Below are 15,468 nucleotides of genomic sequence, written 5' to 3'. Positions count from 1 at the left end.
TCTACATTTCACATAAGTTTTTAAATCTGTAAGTTTTTTTTCTATTTGTCATTAATTTAGAACAAAAGTGCACATTTCCTATACAGAGATACCTTTAGGCCTATGATTTATTCTAGCCTAAATGTGAAATTTCTGTGGATTCCCCTGAGAAAAATCAATTTTCATAGTAATTATAGATCCTTCTACTTGTGCACTTGGAGATCTGAAAACTAGCTAAGTAACTGTCTCAGGAATTATTTTGAAGAAACTGAAGAATCCAAGTTCCATTAAACTTTAAGGCAAAGTAATGTGACAGTTATGCATGGTGCCCCCAAATCAATAATTATTCCCACATTATCTTCCTTGCTCTATGTTAATTTAGCAGGCATTAAACCATCTGAAATCAAACGGATACATGCATCCACTCACTTCTGGTCCAATCAAAACTGAATTATCTATCAACAGAGAAGTACGCTTACAAGTGTGAAACCATTTGACCATGTTATATTTTAATTTGCAGAGACAAAAATGACAAGCAATTTATTTACATAAAACTGTACAAAAGCAAATTAAATTATGTAAAGTATTTCATAAATAGTTGGACGAGTGTTTAATACATTTCGCCATGTTTAGCATAGTTGCGTGCATAGTGACTCATAATAAACGATGATAAATTGTTCTCTGCTTCACTATCAACATCCAAGTAGCAGAACAATAGTCAATGATTAACATTACAAACAGATCGTACCACACTGAATGCAAGTGCTTTAGAATGTAGGAAAAGTTGTCTGAAAGTAAACCCCGGTAGCTGGAAAAAAATGATGCCTTCCTCCAGATGTTCTTTACACCTCTGCCTGTGTCACAACAAACAACCTTTACTATATACGCATGATCGTCTTTTTGTTTTTGCTTAAGGATGCTTCATTTGTCTCTCATACAGTATGCCTAAAATGATGTAGGTTTCAGATTCCTCACGAATCTGATGGTAAGTCAGATAGGATGGCTGTTTGCTTCTTGGCAGTTTTGGGGTGTGTGTGTGTGTGAGAGAGAGAGTATGTGAGCGTGTCTGTGTGTTTCATTTTCTTTTCCTGTAAGACAGCTTCCCAGGGTAGCCTTTCAGGCAGACATCCTCAGTACCATCTTAGTTCTTGCTCCCATAAAAATAATGCCTCCCTTGTTTTCTGAAACTCAGGCAGCAGGCCAGTCAGAAACCATGCAGAAATGAGATCTGGAAATCCAGAATGAACAGCAGATTCTTAGACTGAAGCTGTAGATGTTTTAATACACATAAATTTATATAGTTATTCATTAAATTACAAATGTGTCCTAATGTATAATGCATGCAAAGTTTGAGATTTTGTGTACAGAAAACAAGTATGGTTTATATAATGTAAAAATAATGACACAGCAACTGAAATAAAAGCAACAAAAAGAAATAAAGAATAAAAATTCAAAACCAATATTTTACCTTGCAAAATGGACTGATTTTACCCCTGATAATATCTCTCAGTGTTACTCTTGCAATAAAAGCTTTCACCTTTTAGTGAGCTTTAAGCAGTCCATATTAACATCTTAATTTTGTTTTATGAATGAACAATATTTAAGACTGGTCCATTATCTGAGTTTATCTGAAGGCAAATTTTTAATATATTATTTATTATTTTCAGAAAATAAACATGGATAAATATACAGGATCAAAAAAGTTGGGAATAGCCCATTTCCCCTCATTGTCCAAACCCAACAACCGTTTTTTTACCATAACAACAGGTATAAAAGGCACAGTTGCTTATTTTGCATTCACTCATTTATTTATTTTTTTGTGTTTTTATTGATTTTTTTCAAAAGCACTCTATATATGGAGTGGCACCAGATTTAACCTATTCAAAATAAAAGTCATACAAACACAAAATATATTTCTGTGTCATGCCAGCTCATTATATAATAAACATGTTATGATAGCTAATTCTACTAGAATTACTGCGAATACTTACAGTACACTGAATTTTATTCTGTCACACCCATTTTAGTTCTAAAGAGAGGTTCACGAGTTAAATGACAATGGCATGGCTGTCTTGAATGGGGTGCAAATGTCACGGTGGAATGTGGATCCAATTAATCCGAAGGTCCAGTGTGACCCGTATTAGCTTTATAGACAAGAGAAGGGTTTTAAGATAGTGAAATGAGCTATCTAGTGCTTTCAAGTGTCTCATGAAAGAAAAAAAGCATTAAAAAAGTGTGTTGAATATCTGTGTTATGCAATTATTTCGTTTGTAACGTGCAAGAAAAATATGTATACATTTCATAAGTATCTTTAGAAGTATTTTGTCTTAATAGGTACTTACAGATTATACAAGGCAGAACTGCTTCAATGCAGTTTCCTAACAAAGTACTAGAATTGCATCTTTCCATAGTGTAAATAATAATCAAACAGAAACATGTTCAATTATTGATATTTTAGTCCAATGTCCTTGTTTCAATTACATATCTGTTTTCATTCTACCTATTATACATAAACTAACACCAAAATGAAAACTCGATTTAAGAAAGAGCATAAGGAAATGACCCCAAAAGAGTACCCCACCAAAGAGAGAAGTGGTTTTCAAAGATAAGTATTTTGATGACCTATAGTGAATTATCAACCCAAAGTCCAGGCTGCTTCACCTTATAGTCTAAGAAGTTCTGTAAAGCGTGAAACTACCCAAAGCTAAATTGTTTCTACAGTATGCTAGAGAGCCATCAAGGCTATGCCTTCACCAGTTCATAAACACAGGGATGAGAACGTCTGCTCTCTTGACCTGTTATCCCCATTTCTGTCCATGGATTGTCACTTTCATCTGAATGTCCCAGCTCAATTTTCAATTGTTTTAAATCATCCTCCACAGAGCAAGTGGCTCAAAATCTGCATATTCTGTTTCTATTTATTGCACTGAAAAAAACTCCATGTTTTCCATCTCTAAGATGCATGTACCGTGAGAAATGTCACTGCCCAGAACTCATTTCTTTCATGTTCAGTCTGGATTTGTATACGACATATTAAATAATGTTCAAATCACAATCATGACAAAGTCAATTAAAATGTGGCATAGTTTCAATGTTGTATCAAAATAGTTCTATATTATACACGATTCAAAATTAATGCACTTGTGTTGTATGGAAGTGTGCATTGATCAAGTGAAAAATGCAATTATAATTTGAAATGTGGATAATAAGATTAGGAATCATTGTCTGGGTTCTAAAATGGTAATAGTGGACTCAACTAATAAGAGTGTATGCCGATGTATCTTTTTCTGTCCCTACCTGACTACCCATAAATACTACTTTAAAAAGTGGAGCCTTCCCTGATCATATTCTCTGAAACTAAACTTGAACATCAACCAAACCTATTTCAATACCAAAAATATGTCTTATTAAGTATTTCATTTCCAACTTCTCAAATAAAATGCATATTAAAAGAAGCATGTTCTCTGAGTTTAGAGACAATATAAAACAAACCAGTATTTCAGTTTCTGTGTGTGCATGGTTCAGTAGCCTTTCTTTAATAGATTTCCACATCAAGACCAAATCAACTTCATGATTTCCCTGATCTGCCGTGTGATCTTTGGCCTCTTAATGACACAATGGTTCAAGTTAGTTGATAATAATGGTCCTGTTCTGAAAAAAATATATAATTATTACAAGTCATAATTAGTGTAATTGATATATGTACTCAAGATTGTGTGTATTCTGAGAATATTCGGTGACTGTATGTAATTGAAGTTGATGCTCTTGACCTGAAAATAATAACATATGCCAGTTTGGGACTGCCATCCCCCTCTGAGTACTGTTTAGCTCTCAATCTTTGTTAGAATATTAAAGCTATGATCTTTCCAAAATGTTTCTTAATAAAGTCCCCTTTGACAAGGCCATACTTTTAGAGGGACTCTGTGATTTTTCAAAGGATTGCCTTTGATGGAGATAAACCATATTCTGATGATGGCATGTGTGGAATATATTTACCTGCCCTGCTTTCTAAACCAGCCGATGACACTCGAACAAAATCAAAGTGACTACAGTCATGCTTTAGCTTAGGGATAATGAGAGTGTGTTGTGTTCTGCTAATCAGGCTTGTTACCATGAACAAACTTGCAACCATCTTTTTTTTTTTTTTTTTTTTTTGGAAGGGTGTTGGGGAAGAGAGTGGGTATTGGGAGTCAGTGAAGGGGTTAGACATGCAATAACAAGGATGGTTTCTACATTGTACATTATCATCAGGCTAACAGTATCACTAAAGGCCTGATCTGGAGGCAGAAGTGGCAGGCAAAGCTTTGTCTCTTTGGTAGCCCCCTCTTTGTGATTACATGGTTTTGCTTTGTAAGGTTTTTGCCCCATATTCTCCTTCTCATACATGAAAAGAACTTTGCTGTTGCTCCTTGATAGCCTACAGGTAAACTTCTCTTCTAGTGAGAGTATTGACAGGAGATGGCTTATATTCCCCTGTTTTTGTCAGGGGAATATCCTCAGGGTTGGCTTCCTCATTTTTGCTGAAACTAGCTGCACTGAAGGTCTCATAGGATGAGGTCAACTTTTTGTTCAGGAGGTTCCTGTTGCGGTCACCCATGATAGCGGCCTCGCCATTGGCCAGCTTTTCCTGGCTTCCTCGTTCATCAACAGGCATGAAAGTAGACAGTTTGGGCTGACTCTTCTTCCTCTCAGGAGAAGTGCGGACAGGCATCCAGCAGGAGTCTGAGTGGCCATACTCATCACACTCACGAGTGCACTTCCCAGTCAGGGCTACATCTGGAAGAGGCCTTGAATCTGGAATCCAAAGAGAAGACGTCATGAGCGTTAGACACTCTTCAATAGGCTTTCCTGATTATATGAAACTACTGTAAGGGGGAAAATATGCATAGATCCCTTACCATCCCCAACATCCTGCAGCTCATCACTGCATAGAACAGTTTTCATTTCATATATGTTAAAGATAAGGCTTTGCGAAAACATCAAATATTATAATAGAGAGGAATGGACGAAATGATAAATATATGTGTGTGTGTGCATGTACAGGGGCGTGCAGTTAGTCTCAAGTAGAAATGCTAAGTACATATGTATATTTGGATGAGTATAAACTTTTTCCACATCCACAAAAATTATTAAACCCAAATAGATAATTTTCTGTATCTATAAATTATCCCAGAAACGGTATGCATTTGTCAATTGGATTTCTTCTTGCTTATCCATTATTCATGGCATGTAAATATGCAAAACCTTATATTTAAAATACATGTGAAGACATCGGGGTGATTCAGAAGTAGAACCTAAATTGACAGCACATTATGTGGCAAAAAGTAAAAATGCAAAGTAGGTTATAGGTATGAGCATACCAGCAATATCTCCATCTGCCCACCCTAGCCCACATCCTGCTCTCCACTGCCCCCCACCCCCTAATATGTGCTATAGGATAATATCTTGAGTATCTTGAGTGTTGACATAGAAATATACTTGCTAATGCATTTGCTGAATGGAAATATTATCTGAAATGTAATGTACTGGATGAATGTAGTCAAGTTCCTAAACTCTGATAAATTATTCCTAATTAATGTTGTTGCCCAACGGAGTGGGACAATCTTCCATTTGTAAAAAGCTAAATCATATCTAGGAAGTTCTTAGGGATCAAGATTAGAGATGGCAGTTAAGACTTACTTGTATGCATACGTAAATCATTATATGTATCTGTCTTTGGAAAATGATTATTGTTTTATTAATATTAAAAATTCTTTTTTATATTTTATGTTTTTACATGACAAAGAATAAATAAGAGACATAAAAGCTTACACTATCTAAATGGATTGTAAGAGAATAACCTGTAGGGTTTCATATATTTTATGATTTATTTTACTGCCAAACAAAAGAACATATTATAACTATACTTTAAATATATCATATGGAATCATTTTATTAAAAGACCTGGAAATAAAGACAATTTTTGACCCCTGCAAATATAGCCACAGAATGGAATCAGTGAGATTTGCATATGCATAATCCTGGGTAGATTTAGTTTGAAATAGAAAGGGAGGGATATTTAAATTATTCTAAATATACTTATCCCCTCTGCTTTTGCTTCCACACACCTTCTCCTATAGTTTAAAATTCAGATAGGATGTTTCAGGAGTTTTACTCCACCAAATCTCCTAAATCAAGGATTTCCAATAATGCATGTCATTTTTCCCTTCAGTGATGGATAACTGAAATATTGACATTTGTCAGCCCATCGATTCTTGAACCACAGTGGCCTGAGATTTTTATGCCTTGTGATGAGAGTTCACAAGAAAAAGCCAGTGTTCTTCACAGGAAATCTGGAATTACTTTACTCTTTCCTGAAGGTAAAATATAAAGATAATTATTTATTGCAGGTGTACATGTTTTGACTTCCAAATGGGCAGATCCTTTTAATTTTATCATAAAAAGGGGGGAAAAATCACTTTCCAATTCTTTTTATCATAATAAATTCCCTGTGTGCCTTTCAAATATGCATTTTAAGAGAACTGAAAGGCCAGCTCCGCGGCTCACTAGGCTAATCCTCCGCCTTGTGGTGCTGGCACACCAGGTTCTAGTCCCGGTCGGGGCACCGGATTCTGTCCCGGTTGTCCCTCTTCCAGGCCAGCTCTCTGCTGTGGCCAGGGAGTGCAGTGGAGGATGGCCCACGTGCTTGGGCCCTGCACCCCATGGGAGACCAGGAGAAGTACCTGGCTCCTGCCATCGGATCAGCGCGGTGCTCTGGCCGCAGAGCGCCGGCTGTGGCGGCCATTGGAGGGTGAACCAAGGGCAAAGGAAGACCTTTCTCTCTGTCTCTCTCTCTCACTGTCTACTCTGCCTGTCAAAAAAGAAATCAAACTATTGATAAATTTAATGAATGGTTAAATGAGTAAACTGCAAATTCCTCAGGAATACTTCCTATCTTGGGTGCTTTGCTTTCTTTGAAGCTAACCTAATTGCGTTAAACAACAAAAACAACAAAACCTTTAAAAATCAAACTGTAAGCTGGATCTTTTTACTCTAAACATTTCCTCTCTTTTTTATGACTTTAATAAATTCAAACTTCTGTTTTTTCTTATCATAGTACATATCAAGGACACATGAAAATAATCAGAAATTCAGTTACAGAAATAGGAAAACTCTTTACAAATGTGGGTGTCATTCCTTGCAGAAATGACCCAGAATTGTCTTTGATCATTTCTCTAAGTTTATTTATGTCTTACACAATGTGTCAGTTCACTCACACAATAACTTGCAATGGTGGCTGCTTTTCAGAGATTCAGTTGTTTGTTTAGTATGAAATTCATTGCACTTGTTTTCTCTTTGAGATGTATTTAGAAAGTGTCTGTAAAGTTATATTATTGTCCTAGCATCTCCTAATTTTTGTTGAACTTGTGTATATCTGAACCACCTATTGCTAGCTCATCAGAAATTATATTCATTTAGACTAACTTAATTTCTAATCAACTATAAATGAGATACTCTTCAAACCTTTCCTTCTATCTTCATAGTCTGGAGTGTTTTGTGATAAAACTGCTGTCCTCTTACTGCTTTTAGCGAAAGGCAGATTGTCATCCACATGTGGCTGCCACATCTCTATCCAGGAAGCATGACTTTTAATAAGGATCTCCTGTCATTTCCAAAGTCAAACACTTGATTGGGGACCACAGTGGAAGTTGACAAGCCTAATTGGCTGAGACAGATGTAGTGTTTGTCATCAAGTTTAGAAAATAATCAAGAAAGGCTATAAGAGATTCATCATAAGCAATCAAACCTTCCAATCTTGATGACTAAAATGAATCTTCAAAAGAAATGCTGATGATTAACAAATGCAATTTGTATTATGATGCAATTTATTAAGGTAATCCATGAGTGGAATATTATTTTTCTGTATTCATATATTTCATTACTTTAACTAAGCAGGCATACATTACAAAATTTTCAAAACACAAAAGGGTCTTTTAGAATCTCAAATACAGTTTTTTCTTCCTTCCAAGAAACACATACCTCTAAAATGTTTGTGTTTGTAGGATTACTAATTTTATTTATTTATTGCTTTATTTATTTGAAAGGCAGAGAGACAGAGACATAGAGACAGAGACAGACAGTATCTCACATATATCAGCTCACTCTCCAAATGCTCTGAATGTCCAGTACTGGGTTGGGCCAAAGCTGGGAGCCAAGTACTCACTCCATCCAGTGTTCCACGTAAGTGGCATGTATCCAGCTACTTAAGCCATTGCCTGATGCCTCCTCTCAAGGTGTGCAACGGCAAGTAGCTGGCATCAGGAGTGGAACTGAGATTTCAAGGAGGCACTCCAGTATGTGGTGTAAGGTACGCAAGCAGCATCTTAATTGCTGCAGCAAATGTCTGCTTTTGCCCTTTTTTGGGTAGGACTACAGAGGCAGATCTTCCACAACTAGTACTCTCCCAGCCTTTCACTGAATGATGTTCTAACATCTGTGAAGATTATTTTGTGCTTCGGTTTAGTACTGCTTTATTTTGACCTCAATGAAGGTAGAAAACAGCTAATCACAAGTCTTGTTGGTATTGTGTAAACAATACAATCATTAAATGTGCTATATGGAATTGTACTTGTATTCTCTATAAACATTTTCTACAATAAAGCCTGTTCTTTACAGGCTTTTCATTTTGTGTTTTCTGCCTCCCTCAATCGTATCAAACTTTGAGAAGTCTGACAGAAGACATGGTATTCGCTGGATGCTCTTCCTTAACATTATTTGCAGGATTTTTTCTGTTATGTTCTGTTTTCTTTCTTTTTTTTTTTTTTCCAGAGAGAGACATACAGAGAGAGAGAGAGAGAGAGAGAGAGCTCCCATCTGCTGGTTTATTCTGAAATATATACAATGGCCCCAGCAAGGGCCAAAGCAAGAGCTGAAAATGCCATCCAGATCTCTGATGTGAGTAGACGCAACCAGTTCCTTGGCCAAGAAGCTGAAATGAGTAGGCAGAGCTTGAAATCAAACCCAAGCATTCTGATGTGGGATAAGGGCATCTTAACTGCTCAACTGAACATCCACCCCAGAGTTCCCATTAGTATCTAGTTATGCTATTTAATAAAATCATTGTGCCATTTTAGAAGATCAGTCTTTTCTTAGATATAAACTTAATTTCCTCTCAAAAGCACCCACTTTTAAGCATCATAAGAGCAAACAATCTCAGAACAATTTATAACATGGAGAGTATGTCACCATAGCTCATTCCTTTCACTCATTGCCACAACTGAGCAGCAAGCAGAATGGAAGCAGTGAGTGGGTCCAATCTGTGGGAGAGTGGAGGTCAAAGACTAAGTGTTTTGCTTTTCACTTTAGATGTTTCTATTACATAAATTGCCTCTTAAACAGCTAAGTTATTCACAGGTCAATTACTGCTACGCATAGCCATAAGAAAAAGCTATAGTTCCCAGAGAAAGAGGGAAAAAAAAAAAACTGAACAATACAGAAAGTAGATACTATGCTTTTACTCTTAATAGAGAGTGGTAAAACCACCTTAAAACAATGCATTTCCAAAGTAGTGAAAATCATTAATTTAAGAAATCAGGATCTCTCTCTAAACAAAAATCTTTTTGTTTTCACTATGCAGGGTAGAAGGTTGGATGGTGGGCAGATGTTGCTCGATGTTGTCTCAATGACCTCAACAAGAAGTGACAGATAATATAAGGAATCATCAGAAATAACAAATCCAGATTTTCAGAGGCATTCAAGTTTTCAGAGGTCTTCTTACAGAATTCAGAAACCATTAGAGGCATCATTATGACAGGTCTCATTAAGACTTACAAACAGCCCTACACCTGCACAGATTGAAGGCTTGCTGGGTGTGCATTCTGCTGGAATCCTTCACATTTACCCCATTCCAAGGCCATGGCTTGAGCTGAAGATAAATGGATCTCACCAGTTACCAAAGGAAGGTAGGAAAATGTGGCAGTTAGTTTATTTTGTTTTAAAGATTTATTTATTTATTTTAAAGTCAGAGTTAAACAGAGAGAGAAGGAGAAGTAGAGAGAAATCTTCCATGCACTGGTTTACTCTCCAATTGGCTGGAGCTGCACCGATCCAAAACCAGGAGCCAGGGGCCTCTTCCAGGTCTCCCAAATGGGTGCAAGGGCCCAAGGACTTGGGCCTTCTTTTACTGATTTCCCAGAACATAGCAGAGAGCTGGATAAGAAGTGAAGCAGCCAGGGCTCGAACCAGTGCCCATATGGGATGCCGGCACTGCAGACGGCGGCCCTAACTGCTATGCCACAACCCCAGCCCCAGCATTTAGTTTTTAAACATTACAAATGAGTTTTCCTTACTGCTGTTAAAGCTCAGACACCTAATGCTGTATGTGTCATCTTATTTGTTTAACTGACAATTTACATACTTAATTTCCTGATCATAGGAGAGAAAGGGGTTGTTAGTGAATGGATAGACTTCTCAGATATTCACACCATTCCTCCAATTTGTCCTTCAAAATCAAGCACTAGTATATTCTTAACATTTGGCAAAATTCTGCACATGAAAAATTGTGATATTTCTTCTTTTTGCAAGGAAAATAAAAGCAGAAGCATTTTCCTTTTATTTTTAAAAAGAATTTGTTTTCCTTTTTATACTTCTCAGTTTCTTGATGTACTCAGACTTTTTTTTTTCCTAGATGAACATTTAAATTCTGGTGGAATTTGGTTTTACAAAAAGAATGAACAAGAACAATGGAAGATAGACATTTGGCCTACTGGTTAAGATTTCAGTCAGGATGCCTAAATACAACTCATTGCTCCACTCTCTTCTGTCTTTGTTCTAATGTACACCTAGGTAGCAGGTAATGACTTGAGTACTTCTGTCCATGCCACCCAGTGGGAGATCAGGATTAAATTCCTGGATCCTGGTTTCAGGGTGGCTCAACTGTGAACACTGTGGGCATTTAGGGACTGAAACAACATATGGACAATCTCTGCCTGCCTGTCCCTCTTTATCACTCAAAAATTTTTTAAAAATTAAAATGTTTATGTAGACATCAATATAATAAAAATGAATAACTGGAAACTATTTTTCAACAACTATTTTTACATTGCCTTTACTATTTTTAATTGCCATTACTAGTCTGAATGAAAATATCTTCTGTTAAGTCAAATGATTAAGTGGTTTATTATTATTTTCCTTATAAAATAGATCTGAGAAGAAATCATAAAATAAATATTAGTTAAAATTATTTACACAGAAAATTATTACCATAGCAAATAAAACTTAGGGGTGAGGGGACAGAAACCTAAAAATGCACACTGAGTTGGACTTGGATTTTTTATGTAAATGACTGAAAAATCCCTGCCTTTTGCCTGTTTGGGGAATTTAAGAAGGCTTCTCAGAGTTGCAAGTTCCTTGGTACAATCTAAGTACAATATCCCCTCAATTTGTGAAATGATAAGCTCCAAAGTCATTAGTCAATGGTATGATGAGAATGGAAACTTAATCTGATGATAGTGTGTAGCTGTGGGCCTTTGGGAAGCAAGTGGGTTAGATTAGATTACAAAGAGTACAGCCCCATGTATCCTCTGTGTCTTCCGCCATGAAGGGATGCAGCCAAAAGGCGCCCTCACCACAATCTGCATCATGCTACTTAGACTTCCTGCCTCCAGAGTCGTGAGTTAAATAAACCACTTTTGCTTATAAAGCAGCGCCTCAGGTACTTTGACATGAACATGAAAAACTGACCAATACCAATGTGAGATTTATAAAAAATACCTACTCCTCATTCTTTGTAAGATGAGTCAGTGCATATACAGGCCTTAATAAGGTCCCTGATGCACTCAAAGTTTTCAGTAACTTGTAGGTTATAGTCACTGTTATATCCAGTGGCTATAATCTATCAATATATATCTGCTTTTATATTTTATTTTTCTAGTAATGCTATTGGATTTATGTTAATAGATTCTGCAGTACACCAGAGCTACCATCTATTTAGGAAAATACACTGGCCACCAGTATACCAGCCCCTCCCCCATACCTCTTTAAGAGTTTGCCCAAGAACATTTATTCAGTATGTGTCATTGTTGTTCAAACTTCAAAGACAGAGGAACTATTATTTGGACTTATTTCTATAACCTAAACAGATCATTCTAATGGTTAATCATTCCACCTGAAATTTTCCCCTAAAACATTGGGTCACTGGCATGGTATCTTGCTTTGTCTGCATGGGCAACATAAACAGGAACACTGCTTTAATGATGCATCTAGTATTAAAAAGAGATTAACGTAAGGCTGCAAAGTTGTAAATCCTGGTAAGACAACAAAAGCAGAGCAAATACCTAAAACCCAGTGCACCATTCATTCATCAAAAATAATAAGACAAAAAAGTCATTCAGCACGAGTCTGGCAAGTTTCACGATGTGGCCACACTGTTTTAAAATGCAAAAGAACACCAGAAACTCCACTAATCTCCCTTTACATAGGACTCTGGAATGAGATATTACTGCTCCCACTGTCAAGAGGTGGATTCTGTTTTCTAGCCCTTGAAGCTGGGTTAGCATTGACAACTAGAATGTGGCGCAAGTGATAACTGTGCTATTTGCAGCAGAGCTCTCTAGAGGCCAACAGCTTTTGCTTCTGCCCTGGGAACTGAGATGGCCATCCTGAGAGAAAGGCTGATCTAGCTTGTTTGAAGATGAAACATCACTTGAGAAGTAGACCAGCATTCGCAGCAATGCCCACACCCATCCAACTGTCCTGGTGTGTGCTCCCCCATGAGTGAGACCGGTAAAAATAGCAGAAGAACCATGTAGCTAATCTGCAGAAATGTGAGAAGTGCTAAATCTTGTTGTTTGAAACTACTGAATTACGTTTGTTTATTGATGCAGTGAGATCACAAAAATAATGATCAATGATATTATATTATTTGCAATAAACAAATTATTCTAAATATTTTGAGATCTGGGAATAATACATTCTACTTCTTTTCTGTATGCTCATCATGGATAACAAAATGACCAATATTACTTGCAAGTACAACCCTTCAAAAGAATAGTTTCAGTGTTGTAAGCACATTTAATTGAGAAGTTCAAGGAGAGAGCTACCATTTAAAACTGGAAGTCCTGGTCCTTTAATTACAGAATTTCATTGTCTTATTCCTAGGAGTGCTTTAGTTTGGGCTGACATGTCAAGACAATATTAAAATGTTTAAACATGTTTGAAAGCATCAGCAACTTTCCCCTACACCTTAGGCAAAACTCAGTTAAAAAGCACTTGAATGTATCTCAAGAAGCATTTACTGCCCTAAGGCTTAGACCACTGTCATTCTGAATGCAGCATTATCACATACAGTGGAAACTGTGCATGCCACATCTCAAACAGTCTTGCTGAATCAACTCAAACATGAATCTGCTGGTTGGCACATGAAAACTGCACTGCAGCAGAAAAATGGATGGTGACTGCTTGAGAGTGATCAATTTATGCACATCTGAGATGTGGTTTCTCTTTGATTCCCCTCTTCACCCTTGCACAATTAGAGGCAGCAGAGCCTCTCCTCTGATGGAGCAGAGTGGAAGGAAAGGAAGTGCTGGAAATGAGAGGAGGCTCTGATAACAATCAAGGGCATTTACAAAACTCAGAGAGGGGCTGATGACGTTTGCTTCACATGTTAGTAATGATTACGTCACTAAGAACAGACACCATTCTTGACCATTCGTATTTATTTGTCCATTGTAAATAATGATAGATTTCATGATTTTCCTTCTAGTCTTTTGGGACTTCTAATATTAGAAATTATTTGCTTCAGGATTCAGAGGCTTTAATACTCTTTTGAAAACTAGAAGTATTTCCTCCCCACCATTATATGTATCCACAAAATTTTATGCAGATATGTATCCACAAATTCAGCATAAAATTTCAGTTGGGGGTGGGGGTATTTAGCCTATTGGTCAAGCCTCTGCTGAAAACGTCCACATTCCACAATGCAGTACTTGGATTTGATACCTGGTTCAGGCTTCTGTCTCCAGCTTCCTTGGAAGGCAGCAGTGATGGTGCAAGTATTTGGGTTTCTGGCATCTATGTATTTGTATTCCTGACTCTTGGGTTAACTTAAGCTCAGCCTCAGTCATTGTGGGCACCTAGCAGTGAACCAGTAAATCTCTCTCTCTCTCTTTCTCTCTCTCTCGCCCCCCCCCCCTTATTCTAAAACTTATAAAAGTCTTCAGTAGGTTTCAAGATCCCTGAATTAGACGCTGAGTGTGTTTCCAGCATTCTTGTTTATGGGAGAAGGAAGGTGCTTTTTTACACTTAGACATTTTTTTCCTTTGCATAAGAATCAAAGGTTAAGAAATATTTAATAGCTCAACAGCAATCCTCAAAAAGCAAAAATTACACAAGTATGTTGTAAATAAATTATTCACTGACAGATTTGAACAAATAATGAAACATATATTTAGAAGTAGAAAAAATAATTTAGGTTCAACTGCATTAACATTTGAGGTTAAATTATTTAAGTGTCTGAAGTTAAACACCCCAAGAATTTATAAATTTTGTTGACTGTGACCTTTGAGGACAGCTGCAAGCAGGCATTGAGCTCTAAAGTGCTGCTTGAGAGGTGGAATGCTGACTCTTTACTCTGGTCAATGAGTTATCAGTGGAAACTACACTGGCAATCATGATTAAAACCAAGAGTGTTGAAGAACTCAGGAATGCAAAGCAGTTAAATAAAGGGAAAAGAAAAGAAATGATCAATGGTGACCAGCAAACAAAACTCAATGAGCAGCTAAAAGGGAAGGAATCAATGTAGCATCACTGGATCAGTTTGCTTCATTGATTTTTGCTGCTCATTGAAATGTTTTCCTTTATTTACTCCCTGTTGCTTTGGAGAGTGGCAAAATCTCACTGCTGAATCTCACTGGAGCCTATGTTGGATGGAGAAACAAGCTCTGGATCTCCTCGAGTTTGCATGACACCTTCCCAACTGTATTCAGAAGTAATTCCAGTGCTGGCTGGTATGTTACAGAAGCCACTTGGTCTGTGCCTTTGTTCTCATAGCCTCTCTGTGGTAGAGATCAAACAGGCCCTTTCCAAATACGCATCCTAATATCTGGAAACTGAGAACATGTTAGGTAACATGGCAATGGGGAATTAGGGTTCCAGATGGCATTAATGCTGCTAATTCATTGAACTTAAAACAGGGAGATTATGCTGCATTGCCAAAATTTGCCAATTTGTAATCACCAGAGCTTTAAAAGCAGGAGGCAGAAGAAAAGGCAGTATCAGAGTGAAGTTATGTGAAAAAAATTCAGCTTGACACAGTTAGCTTTGAAGATGAAGGGGCTGCAGACCAAGGAATGTGGGCAGGCTTTATGAACTAGAAAGAGCAAGGAAATAATCCCCTCCTGCATCTCCAGAAAAGAATGCTGCCACGCTGAGAATTTATTTTAGTCATATGAGATTCATGTCAGCCTTTTGACATATAGGATATAAAGAGAATAAATTTTTATTGTTTATGTT

At 37.1% G+C, this 15,468-nt stretch overlaps 1 protein-coding gene across 11 annotated transcripts in view; it reads right to left on the bottom strand.

Moving 5' to 3' along the window:
• Window positions 1-466: 466 nt before the first annotated feature.
• PCDH7 (protocadherin 7) overlaps window positions 467-15,468 on the bottom strand; it is a 434,348-nt gene continuing 419,346 nt past the window's right edge. For 9 of the 11 annotated variants that reach the window (XM_070069611.1, XM_070069609.1, XM_051829594.2 and 6 more), the window contains one exon: window positions 467-4,773. Coding sequence is in view for 7 of the 11 variants with exons in the window: in XM_051829594.2 (XP_051685554.2) it covers window positions 4,397-4,773 (377 nt within the window). In the remaining 4 variants the exon portion in view is untranslated. Of the gene's footprint in view, window positions 4,774-6,086; window positions 6,333-15,468 lie in introns of all 11 variants that reach the window. The other 2 variants (XR_011386851.1, XM_070069615.1) reach the window with 2 other exon arrangements.

This window comes from Oryctolagus cuniculus, chromosome 2 (genome assembly GCF_964237555.1).
Source record: "Oryctolagus cuniculus chromosome 2, mOryCun1.1, whole genome shotgun sequence".
Lineage (NCBI taxonomy): Eukaryota > Metazoa > Chordata > Mammalia > Lagomorpha > Leporidae > Oryctolagus > Oryctolagus cuniculus.
The sequence above is the reverse complement of the archived record's forward strand: the minus strand, read 5'-3'. Positions and strand labels throughout refer to the sequence as shown.